The sequence below is a fragment of the Ipomoea triloba genome, chromosome 3, assembly GCF_003576645.1.
Source record: "Ipomoea triloba cultivar NCNSP0323 chromosome 3, ASM357664v1".
Lineage (NCBI taxonomy): Eukaryota > Viridiplantae > Streptophyta > Magnoliopsida > Solanales > Convolvulaceae > Ipomoea > Ipomoea triloba.
Window position 1 is genome coordinate 492,820 of NC_044918.1, and position 12,740 is coordinate 505,559.

At 37.1% G+C, this 12,740-nt stretch overlaps 3 protein-coding genes and 1 non-coding gene across 4 annotated transcripts; 3 read left to right on the top strand and 1 right to left on the bottom strand.

Annotated features, from left to right (window-relative positions):
* Positions 1 to 152: 152 nt before the first annotated feature.
* LOC116014290 (xyloglucan glycosyltransferase 4-like) lies at positions 153 to 3,480 on the top strand. Its single transcript, XM_031254320.1, has 4 exons — positions 153 to 1,095; positions 1,458 to 1,766; positions 1,853 to 2,257; positions 2,449 to 3,480. The coding sequence occupies exons 1-4, from the start codon at positions 466 to 468 to the stop codon at positions 3,106 to 3,108; spliced, it is 2,004 nt and encodes a 667-aa protein (XP_031110180.1). The 5' UTR covers positions 153 to 465; the 3' UTR covers positions 3,109 to 3,480.
* Positions 3,481 to 4,538: 1,058 nt separating this feature from the next.
* Positions 4,539 to 4,734, bottom strand: LOC116014574. The gene has a single exon (XR_004097441.1). It is a non-coding gene; the product is annotated as a U2 spliceosomal RNA (small nuclear RNA).
* A 169-nt stretch (positions 4,735 to 4,903) lies between these two features.
* On the top strand, positions 4,904 to 8,653 carry LOC116013710. Its single transcript, XM_031253606.1, has 10 exons — positions 4,904 to 5,014; positions 5,377 to 5,530; positions 5,689 to 5,847; positions 6,293 to 6,352; positions 6,787 to 6,882; positions 7,280 to 7,372; positions 7,454 to 7,597; positions 7,790 to 7,897; positions 8,203 to 8,254; positions 8,362 to 8,653. Exons 2-10 carry the CDS (start codon positions 5,432 to 5,434, stop codon positions 8,394 to 8,396), a joined length of 846 nt encoding a protein of 281 aa, XP_031109466.1. The 5' UTR covers positions 4,904 to 5,014; positions 5,377 to 5,431; the 3' UTR covers positions 8,397 to 8,653.
* A 2,962-nt stretch (positions 8,654 to 11,615) lies between these two features.
* LOC116013750 (gibberellin-regulated protein 14-like) lies at positions 11,616 to 12,708 on the top strand. Its single transcript, XM_031253664.1, has 2 exons — positions 11,616 to 11,965; positions 12,378 to 12,708. Exons 1-2 carry the CDS (start codon positions 11,668 to 11,670, stop codon positions 12,560 to 12,562), a joined length of 483 nt encoding a protein of 160 aa, XP_031109524.1. The 5' UTR covers positions 11,616 to 11,667; the 3' UTR covers positions 12,563 to 12,708.
* Positions 12,709 to 12,740: the final 32 nt, after the last annotated feature.

Consider the following 12,740-nt stretch of genomic DNA (forward strand, 5'->3'; position numbering starts at 1 on the left):
TTAGATTTGTAAAGAAGTTTGGCGAAACCGGGTAATCTAAAATTGGTTGGTGTTGGTTGAAAGTGATGGGAATCTGCATTTGTCCATCCAAATTACCCAAAATTACCAACACAAACATACAGTCTCAGCAATGGTCAGCTGTTCTGGCTATTTTGTCATTCAGTTGAGAGTCTTCAATGTCAATTCAATAATTCGGTCCTGTGGGCATTGGTGTTCACTCAAATCTTCTTAAATTTCAAATTTTCCTTGCACCTTTAACTCCAGAAAATCCCTTCACCTTCTTCATCATTATTATCAGTACTGAAGTAGTTATGTATTGGCATATTCTTGATTCTCTATCTCTCTCTTTCTCTCTCTCTCCGGTTCTGAATGCATAATTGGTCAACTGATATCTCATATCCAGATTTCCAGTGATATAATGGAAATGTGAATTTGGTCTTTTTGGATTTGAATGCCCAGAAGAACATGGCACCAAGTTCTGTAGTGGTAAAAATTGAGAGCTCAAAGAGCATTTCTAGAATTGAAGTGATGGATTCGAATTCTCAGGCCGTCAGGGATAAAGAAAAGGCTGCAAATCCGAGAACAGTGTCGTGGGTTTTTCTTCTCAGAGCTGTGGCGTGGCTTCCATGGCTGGCAAAGGGTGTTTGGTCGACATTTTCGACTGTTAAGAAACGGATTGCGAATGATGTCAGGGATGAAGATCCCAAGTACAGAGGGAAGGTGTACAGGTTTATCAGAGCCTTTCTTGGAGTTTCTGTGGTGGGATTGATTCTGGAGGTGATTGCGTTTTATAATCAATGGGATTTGAGCCTTGTGGCGGCTCCCTGGGAGGTTCAGAATATCTGGCAATGGACTTACATGTCGTGGCTGTCTTTCAGAGCTGACTATGTTGCTCCCTCCATTGTCATGCTCTCCAAGTTCTGCACTGTCCTGTTCCTCGTACAATCCTTGGACCGCCTCGCCCTCTGTCTGGGCTGTTTCTGGATTAAGTTCAAGAAGCTCAAGCCACAAATGGAGGAGAATGCATATGACCCTGAAGATTGCTCAAGCTTCCCCATGGTTCTTGTGCAGATTCCCATGTGTAATGAAAAAGAGGTACTTTTACATGCCCATATTTCTTACTTTTTGAGTAACCAGGAAAATAGACTCAGGTTATAAACCCGTCTTATTAGTAGATAAACCAGTCTAAATTGTTTAGAATCGAATTTGTGAGGCTTGGGTTACCTCTATTCGAGAAAAACACACAGTCACTATCTGAAGGTTATAAACCCGTCTTATTAGTAGATAAATCAGTCTAGATTGTCCATAATCGAATTTGTAAGGCTTGGATTGCCTCTGCTCGATAAACCAGCTTAGATTGTCTAGAGTGGAACTTGTAAGGCGGGGGTTGCCCCTATGTGCTCATATTTTTAGTTGTAAGTGGTTTTAGCTCGAAATTAACTTGCTTAAATCTCAAGGTTTTTGCACAATCAATCATGGCGGCTTGCCAGTTGGATTGGCCGAAAGATCGTCTTCTAGTTCAAGTGCTGGACGATTCAGACGATGAGGCTTTACAGCAAATGATCAGGAATGAAGTTCTGTCATGGAATGGGAAAGGAGTGAACATAGTGTACCGACATCGCTTCATCAGAACCGGCTACAAAGCAGGCAACCTTAAATCAGCAATGGCGTGTGACTACGTTAAGGACTATGAATTCGTGGCAATCTTCGATGCAGACTTCCAACCCAGCCCAGATTTCCTCAGACAGACAATTCCCCATTTTAAGGTAATTTAATGAGTTCAAACCATGTGACTATGTAAGATGATAGAGTTTGTCTGAGAAAAAGAATGTTCTGTTTTAATTCCTGCCAGGGGAAACCAGATGTGGGACTTGTTCAGGCACGGTGGATCTTCGTGAACAAGGACGAGAATTTGCTCACCCGCCTTCAGAACATCAACATGTGCTTCCATTTCGAGGTGGAGCAGCAAGTAAATGGATATTTCCTCAACTTCTTCGGGTTTAATGGGACCGCGGGGGTGTGGAGAATCTCGGCCCTGGAAGAGTCCGGTGGGTGGCTGGAAAGGACTACTGTGGAAGACATGGATATCGCGGTTCGAGCACACTTGAATGGATGGAAATTCGTATACCTCAACGATGTTCGGGTGCTCTGTGAGCTCCCAGAGTCCTATGAAACGTACAAGAAACAGCAGCACCGTTGGCATTCTGGTCCTATGCAGCTCTTCAGATTATGCCTTCCTGCCATTTTAACTTCGAAGGTATATACATATACCTATGCTACTTGGTTCTTGTTGTCCATTTTGGATATTTGATTATGTTGAGCATATAATATATGCAATCTAACTATCAGCTTAAGCTTTTAGTTGAGATGGAGCACATGTTTCAATTCCTCACACGTGAGGGGGCGTGTTGAGCATATAATTAATCAGAAGTTGTCATGCTGATGCAGATATCAGTTTGGAAGAAGGGCAATTTGATCTTCCTGTTCTTTCTCTTGAGGAAGCTGATACTTCCATTTTACTCTTTTATGCTCTTCTGCATCATACTTCCTCTAACAATGTTCATCCCGGAAGCAGAACTACCTCCATGGGTGATCTGTTACATTCCCATTATCATGTCCGTCTTGAACATCCTCCCAGCCCCGAAATCTTTCCCCTTCTTGATGCCATACCTCCTGTTCGAGAACACCATGTCCGTCACAAAGTTCAACGCCATGGTCTCGGGTTTATTCCAATTAGGCAACGCCTACGAGTGGGTAGTGACCAAGAAGACAGGGCGATCATCCGAGCCAGACTTGCTAGCTTTTGCAGAGAGGGAATCCAGGAATCAGCAAGGGGATAAACTGCAGAGACAGTTATCGGATTCGGGGCTGAAAATGTATAGTAAAATGAAGGAGAAAGAGGTGCAGGCTATCCCCATTGCTGCTGCTGCAAAGAAGACCAAGAGAAACAGGATTTACAGACAGGAATTGGCTCTTGCTCTCCTCCTGCTCACTGCTGCAGCAAGAAGCTTACTCTCTGCTCATGGGATTCACTTCTATTACTTGCTGTTCCAAGGCTTAACTTTTCTAGTTGTTGGTCTCGACCTGATCGGAGAGCAGGTGAGCTAAGTCACCGCTCACCTGCCTATGTGATCGGAGAGCAAGTGAGCTAAGCAACCGCTCACCTGCCAAGTACATAGGTCTTGTTTGGCAATTAACCGCTAAAGTGGATTAAACAGTTAAGACAGCTGTTTACCAAACAAGGCCGTAGTCACCTTGCTACAAACAAGATTCTACTACAAATACTCAAATATAGACATATATAGTTATACAGGTGAATGAACCTAAGGAGTAGCATACTGATTTTTTTTCTCTCTTTGTAATTATAAGTGCCTTGAGTATTTGTAATAAACTAATAATATAGGGAGTAATATATTATAATGTATGATATAATATAATATAATATATTATATGAATAAAGTATTTCCAATGGTTTTTGAGTGAAAATGTTTAACTTTGTATTTTTATATTGAAGGCATCTATGTTGTTATCTCTATCAAATAAAGTTGATTGTTTAGGTCAAACTCTATATTTATTTGTTTGCTTTATGAATAGTGGAAATTGGACCACCTGTATAGTGATTTGACAACGTTATAAACATGTGGATATATAATATAATAGCAATTGACTTAGTAACATAAACATTACATAATCCACTATCAATTAGAGTTGTCTATTAATCTTATTAGCTTAAACTGGTTAGCTATAAATAATCTAGATTATATTTGTGTGTGCGCGTGCATTAATGTTACAATGTGGGCTTTACTTAAAACGCACATTCAGATAGCATATGTGACAACTATGAATATCTTAGGTTGATTTAGCTCTTTGTAATCCATTGTTGGTTAGTAGCTGTGTGCATTAAATGGGTTCGGGCGATTTGATTTTATAAACGAGAAAATATCATTTTTAGTCCCTCAACTATAATACATGTATCAATTTTGGTCCTTGACTATTAAAAATTTCAATTAGGTCCATGACTATTCAATTTGTATCACTTTTGGTCCTTGACTATTAACATTTTCAAATTAGGTGCATGACTATTCATTTTGTATCACATTTGGTCCTGCCGTTAAATTTTCCGGCCAAATTTCCAGCGAAGTCATCGGGGGTGACCGGCGTTTTCTATTTTATTATTATTTTTTTTTATTTTTATTTTTTTTTATTTAAAAGTTACGGAGTATTAAAATAATTTTTAAAATAAAAATGAAATAAATTAGTCGGTCACCGGTGACTTTGCCGGAAATTTGACCGGAAAATCTAACGACAGGACAAAATGTGATACAAAATGAATAGTAATGCACCTAATTTGAAAATGTTAGTAGTCAAGGACCAAATGTGATACAAATTGAATAATCATACACTTAATTTGAAAATTTTAATAGTCAAGAACCAAAATTGATACATATATTATAGTTGAGGGACTAAAAATGATATTTGCTCTTTTATAAACCGCCAATTCTTTCGGTTTTTGGTTTGTAACATTTTTTTTTTTTTAAGGTGGATGCGCCAGGCCAATGCAGTAGTGCAACGCAATGGCGACGCTTGAAAGCCCAGGTAGCAAGCTACTTTAATGGGCCTTCCCCTAAAAAAAATTGAGTTAATATCGTGTGGACCATTGGCCCACGTATCAGATATTAAACTGATAAGAACAGATACTACACTTGATCTTAGCCAAAAGGCCGAGAAAGGTATGGTTTGTAACATTTATAGCTAAGATTAATTTAAATTCGATTTAAAAATAAAAATATTTGGATAAGAAATCCAAGAAAAGGCGTCAAAGTCAATAGCCTACTTCGGAAGCGGGAACGATAAATTGTTGGGCTTCTTGTTCCTACTAAACAAAAAAGCCCAATAATTTTCCCGCCAAAGAGCCCAAGGACGTAAGTTACAGCAGCTCACTGTCAAAACTGGAAAGTACAGTTGCGAGAGCTCGGAGCTGAAGTCTTCCGCTTCGCCAGAAAATCTGCCGCCGGTGAGTAAAAGCGTCCGCAGATCACTTATAGCTCTTCATTTTCTGGATTATTTAGTATTTTGCTCTTTTTTTTTCTTTGTTTTTGTTTACATTATGCAAAAGGCCCTGCTCCATTACGATTTCATCCGTGTAATTAGGGTTTTTCAAATTTAGCAAAGCAAATTTTTGAATCTCAATAGATATTGCATAATTGCTGCTGCTCGAGCTGTACTCTCATTGGCAGTACTGTATAACTTTTATGCTTTATAGTGTTTCTGCCTTGCATTCAAATCAACTATTAAGCAAAGCTCGGGAGTTCGTGTTGATTTCTGTTTCTGTTCCTTTTTTGTTTTTAACATGTATTTGTTCATGTTTATGAGCAGAGGTATCATAACTTGCTAGGTTGATTGTGGTTGACGCACTGTAGTTGAGGCATCAATGGGAGATGAAAAGGATGCATTTTATGTGGTTCGAAAAGGTGACGTTATTGGCGTCTACAAGAGCTTAAGTGATCTCCAAGCTCTACTTCGATCCAGTGTAAGCTTTAGTATTCCTCTTAGAAAATCAGGAGTGTTTTATTTCTAGTGTATTTTTTAGTAAGATATTTTTTTAAAAAAACACATTTTAACTTAAATAACATAGTGTTAAGCTTTTCTGAAAAACATAGATGATGGTTTTGGATTCTAATCTTTCAGGTTGGTGATCCTCAAATAAGTGTTTTTAAAGGGTACCGCCTTGCCAAAGAATCTGAAGAGTATTTAGCCTCTCATGGGCTCAAAAGTGCAATGTACTCTATTGACACAAGTGATGTGCGAGATGATCTCTTTGGCATACTTGTTCCTTGCCCTTTCCGGGTAATCTTGGCTTAGTAGTATTCAGTACTTGATGTTTTTAGACCTTAGACTGAGTAATGTGCATTCTTTAGCCTAAGTTGGTTCAGATAATTTGCTTCTATTCCTTAGAATGTTTCTACATAACTTGACAATTTGGGCTTCACCTATAAAAGGAAATGGCGAGGTTTCAATTCCTGGAAAGTGGTGTTATTAAATTATTTTATTTATTTTTGAAAGATTCATCTCTACATAGTATTAGAAGGTGCAAAATTTGCTGTCACTCAGTTGGGATTCTGTAAATGAAACCTTGGATAAGAGGAATTATGTTTCTCAGTCATATACACTTCTTTTGCAAAGCCTATCCACTACAAATGCTAGCACGTCATTGACTGACTTATTAAGTATTTTTGCAATCCCATATTAACAGATCCTATCAAATAACTGAGAAAAGGCTATTGTGTTTCAGCAACCAGGTTCTTCCAAAGATAAACCTCTCTGCAAGAATGTTCATGAGAAACGGCTGCAGGTAATGCTTATATCTTGATCTTTCAAGACAAAGTATGCTTTGCTGGAATAGTCTATGTATATATTGTTGTTAAATTTCCATACAGTGCTCATTACTCCAATGTTGTAATGAGAAGCATACACTCACATTTTATAGATAGTAAGAAAAATATATAATTAACTTAGATTGTTTGTGACCAATTTTCTAGTTATTTTTAAGTGAAAATGCAAGGGATTCATTGTTGTCTTGATTGTCCTTTACTCCTTCTCCAGAGTGAAAGCTCCCATATATTTGGTTGTAGAGTGAGTTAGTACTTGATGATTAAAATGATAGTAATTACATTGTGAAGGACTTCTCATTACATACTTTGCAATTCAAAAATGTCAAAATTTCAGTCATTAATCATATTTTTGAGAGAGGTTTCCTTTAAATGTGTTATTTTCCTTGGTCAACAGGAAATGGCTGGATCTGCTTCATTTTCGGCAGCTAATCAGCAGAAGCATGCGAAATTAGATAACTTTCTCGAAGTCCCATCGGTTTCTACTTATTGTGTGAGTATTCTAGTCTTTTCTCTCATGTTTAAAAGGATGTTACTATGTGACTATCAGGGAAAACAGTGGTCATGTAAGCCATATCTCTGGCTCTTTCTTCAATCTACTGGACACTGAACTTTTATTGGAGATGAGAAAATTAACTGTTGTGATCTTGCTTAGTCTTCTTACGTAAAATAAACTGAAGATCTTACATTCTTTATATAATGAATCTGGATGCATTTATAACTAATCACAAGTTTCTAACTACTATTAGACTTCTGAGCCCCAGGCTAGCTCCTTAAAGTTTGTTGTCTTCCTCTGTTCTGCTTCCTTCACATGGTAGATATTGTTATATGGTTTTGCTTACAACTTCAAAGTGTTTCATTAAAGATAGACTGGTATTTGTTATGTGCAGGTTTCCTGCATTCTTGAGTTTGATGGTGCTTCAAAGGGAAATCCTGGACTAGCTGGTGCAGGGGCTGTGCTCCGTGCTGCAGATGGAAGTATTGTATGTATTATTTTTCTTTAGTAAATGTGCCTAACATTTGTGGTTTCTAGCTTTTTAACGCTTTAATTCCATTTTGTGTAGGTTTTTAGGTTGCGTGAAGGTGTGGGTGTTGCAACCAACAATGCTGCTGAGTATAGAGGTGTAATCTTAGGGTTGAAGTATGCTCTTGAGAAAGGCTTTAAACACATACGTGTCCAAGGAGACTCAAAGCTTGTCTGTATGCAGGTCTCATCTCTCTTTTTGTCTAAAGCTTCTGATCACTTTCCTTTAGTCAATCAGATTATTTAGTTTTATTTTCTTTTCTACGTAGGGTTCATTTGATCTCACAACATTCTTCAAAAATTCAATGAATCATGCATTATAAATCTGCATCAAATCTTTCATTTACAACTTTCTAATGCTCTTCTTGTGGAACAGACTCAAGGAATCTGGAGAACCAAGAACCAGAACATGGCTGAACTGTCTAAGGTGGTCAAAGAGCTAAAGAATCAATTTATGTCTTTCCAGATCAACCATGTTGAGAGAGTATGAAGAGATCTTTCCTTTATCTTAATCTCGAGCTCTTTGCTTACATAATACATTCTACTATTTGTGATGAGTCAAGGATACTTTGGTTTGGTTGTTTATGATTTCACATAGGAGAATGTGCTCATATAATTTGTAGTTAGGTACAGAAAAAAAGCTTTTATCTTTAGTCATAGAATGCCACTCATAATGTCCTCTTGTTTAACAACACTTTAAAGTGCCACTTGGGACCTTCTTTTGCCCTGTCATCCTTCTTATGCTGTTTTGCATCCTCATTCCAAGCATTAATCTGCTTCACATGACAGGAATACAACACCGAAGCCGATGCCCTGGCCAATCTTGCAGTTTATCTGAAGAGTATGAAGACCTTTGCTCTCATTCCACTCTTACTACTATTCCAATATGTTGAGCTAGATTGGTTTTATTGTTTTTGACATATAACAAGAACTTGATGCTTCGTGCAGATGGCGAAATTCAAGTGGAATATGACGTGAAGTAGGCGAATGCAAAGCCCTCTCATCCAGTATCAAGTTTATGGATTCCGAGAGGATTGTCCCTCACACTTTCACACACAATGTCATCCGATCAAATGTAGATACATGGTTGGTGATGTCTGTAACCTAATTTGAAAATCGTCTATTAGGACACGCTTGTCTTTAGGGATTCTTAAACTGACACTCTAGGTAGTTATTTATGTAGATATTTGTATTAACAAGCTGGTCTCTTCTTTTTAATGTCTTCGCCCTATTGAATTTATAGCTGACTTTACTTGACCAATTTTCAGGGCTAGTTTTTCATCGCATGCAGAAACTAGTGACTGAATTCTTATATAATTTATGTCCAAATTATATTATGTTACGTTTCATATTATAATTGGCTTTTGAAAGCTACATCATAGTGATGTTAAGATTATGTGAACTGTTGCCTTTCCTAATAATTTGCAAGTAGCAACTATTAAGTGCATGCATGTTATAACTCCATGTCGTCTTTACTCTAAGAATCCACATTTGTCCCATTAAGTACACTGTGGTGATACATAAGGTCCTTAAGGAATGAAAGTACAGCGCACGCTGAAGGAATGGAAGAGGAAGCATCTTTTCTGCAACTGGTCGCCTTTGATTAGAAAGATTCATGTACATTGCGTGAATCTCATAACAGAGTAAGGTGTCATTGCTTCATCACGTTACTTCTTCCATTATGCACCAACATTGGTTACTTTGAAGGCACCCACATCTAAAAAAAACACATACACACACACCTCTAGGGAGTTCTTTTTTTCTTTTTTCTTTTTACGAGAAAAACTTACAGCCACTATCTGAGGATAAATCATCTTTAAGTTATTCATAACTGATCGGTTCAAACCAATAAAGCCAATAGACCGCTTCAGAATTCGCAACCACTAAAGTTAATAGACCGCTTCAAAATTCGCAGCCACTATTTGAGGATAAATCATCTTAGATTACTAGTATAGTTGATCGGTTCAACCAATAAAGTCAATAGACCGCTTCAGTTAAAAGTTGAAGTTGTTATAAAATTAATAATCTAATCAATTTAACCGGGTTGCCCACTTCCGAGAAGTTTGATAAAAGGAAAGTGGGAGAATGGCTGAAGCTCGGGGATTGTGTTACATGTGTACGAAGACAAGTTTGTGTAATTGTGTTCCTTCACAGATATGCATGATCTCTTCTTATCTTGCTTTGTTAATTAATTTGGCAGTTGTCAGTGGCCTCAGAAGAGATGGGCACAGAAGGAATCGCCAGTAATATTATATATATTTCAATGGATCTCAGCTTCCTACTGTCTGAAACAATAATGTATTACTCCGTAGTTGCCCCAATACAACCAATGAAACAAAACTCCCTGGATATATATGGCAGCGCTTTACCATTTTTAGGCGGATTAGAATGGGGTTTGACAAAAACTTTTAACTTCTTTCTAATCTATGTACGAATTTAACGCGTTGAAACAAAAATATCAAATTTACGACTAATGTTGTTGACTATTGTTGCTGAATGTCTCATGTGATCTCACATGGTGTCTGTCTGAGTAAATCTAAGTTGTACTCCAGTTTTATCCATATTTTAATCCTCATTAGAAGATTCTCAATTAGTGGGCACCTTAATTGCCTTCACCTTGCGTCTTATCATTTATTTTTAAAATTATCATCTATGCTTGGAGACAATCTTACTCTCTGCACCAAACATGTCTGTAAAAATTTTTAATTTAAAAAAAAAAAAAAAAGAAAAAGAAGAAAAAAGCTAAAAATTACCTGGAAGGCACTCCCACGTAATAGCTGACCGTATACAGAAACAAACAAAAAAAATTCGAGTTTCGATAGACAGACTTCGTGCGTCGATTGATTAAAAAATGGCAACTGGCTCACACTCTATATATGATTCCACTATGCCAATAGAGTTACTATTTTAATTTGTTTATATAACACCAAACATGACATTTATGTCAAATTATTTCTAATACAAAACATTACTCGTAAAAAATAATAATTTCATAAATAGTATTATCATTTTTATTGGGTATATAAATTACCTGTTTTTTGAATATGTTTGAATAAACAAAGGAAAGAGTATACTATTACGGAAAATATTACGTATATTCACTCTTTACTTTCAACTTCTACTCCAATCTCCCTCATAAATCTCTGATGTTGACACTTTTCTTGAAACTCACATAATAAAAATTATCCTATCTTTACTATATTTATCACATTATGGAGTAAAAGTGTGGGTGTATAATTCGAAAATACATATAATAAAATTCTATTATTAAAAATGGGAGGCATTGGCGGTGTAGCTATGCATATGCATTGATGTTGACAACAACGGAAGCAAATCCAAGCTGGCAAATAATAATTACCCAAGCTGGTTTGCATTACTAGTTGAGTAGTTGTATATTTTTTTTTTTGGGTCATAAAAGAAATTCATGTTTACTAATATGATAAGTAAAAATTGTGTTTGTGTAATAATTTAAAATTTTCTATTCAATAACTCAATTAGAACAGTATTTGACAATTAAATTCATAACTTTTAAATATATTTTGAGTATCAATTATTCAACGGAGAGGCATCCGGACACATGGTACAATGGTAGTCCATATATATCATTGTAATAATTCCAGCTGTTCACATAGTTTTACTCATCTCATGTGCTGTTTAATAATTGCTGGTTTTTTCACTGTTCATTCTTGGATCCGGATAACAACTATGAATCAAAAGATTGAGTGCTTTTCACTACAACTCTATGGGCTCACTTTACTCTATTTCTCTTTGTAATTTTTAAAAGCTATAAGCAAATTCGAATGAGAGAAAATTATATAATAAGTAGGAAACGGCTCTGATTGCAGAAAAATTAAAATAATAATTAAGAATACAAGTTAGGAACGGTGGTTAGAGAGAAAGTTTGGAATTGCGATTAAAATTTTTTTTGTGAAAGGTGATAAAAAATTATATAATTAAGTTTGTGTTTTTTCCTGATTCCTATATAAAAGTAATATAACTTCATGCATGCCAACTCTTATTTTGACTAAGTAGTGTGTACAAATTAAAATTTGTGTCATCATTAAATAACAAGTTCAATGTAATAACTCGTAAATTAAGTAATAATGAATTTGTTAATCAAGATTACAATATATGTTTTAAAAAGAACATCCCCATTGGACAATATCTCCTGTCCCTCTCTATATATACCAAACTCCGGTTGGTCTTCTCCTTCACCAATCACCTTCTTAAAACCCTAACTAGCTCAGAGCCACCATGGATTTCAAACCACTACTTCTACTTCTCATCTTCCTCTCTGCCACAACCGCCACAGCTCCGGCTCCTCCGGTAGCCAAACCACCAACAACACCTTATCCGCCTGCCGTCAAAACTCCCCCGCCTCCACCGACGCCGCCAGTGAAGCAAACACCTCCTCCTCCTGCACCAGTCAAGACCACACCACCTCCACCGCCTGCTCCAGTCAAACCGCCGTCTCCTCCTTCGCCGCCGGTCGGACCTCCTGCTACCCCGGTATATCCGGCGCCCCCTCCCCATCCGCCGAGAAACAGAGAAGGTACCATTTGATGTGTCTGATTCGATTAACACGCTTGACTGAAGTTATTTTTAATTCAATTTTTATATGTCAGGAACTACACTAATAGTTCTATTAAACACAACAAATTTGTCAAGATTTTGTGATCTAGTAACATCCAGTTGCAATGTTGTATAAAAGGGATGAGTCTGAGTGAAGTCATTATTAAAACTTTATATTTCAATAGGTTGAAAAAGTAATTATGAACCTATATTGTAACAGCGTGAGTTACAATAAAAAACATAAAAACTTTAAAAATAAATTAAAAATATTAAAAGAAAATAACTAAGTAGTACAGATAAAATGGACAAATTGCAGCGGTGTATATTTTCATTTGTAGTTTTTGTGGATATATGAAACTAATACTATTCTACGCGCTGTGGGGGTCGTGCAGAGTGCGCGCCGCCATGCACGGTGAGGTGCAAGCTGCACTCGAGGAAGAAAGTGTGCCTGAGAGCGTGCATGACGTGCTGTGAGCGGTGCAAATGCGTGCCGCCAGGGCAGTACGGCAACTTGGAGAAGTGCGGCAGCTGCTACGCTAACATGACCACTCGCGGCGGCCGGCGCAAGTGCCCCTAGATCCCCTGCCGGCCTCAATCCGCCATTGTTGCTTTATAGGAGCACTTTAATTTATTGTTACTACTATGCCCTCCTCGATGTAGCTGTATTTGCTCTCATATCTGTACTGTACTCTACCAACCTAAGAATATATTCTATTCTCTAAATCTCAATCTTTTTTTTTTTTTTTTTTTTTTAA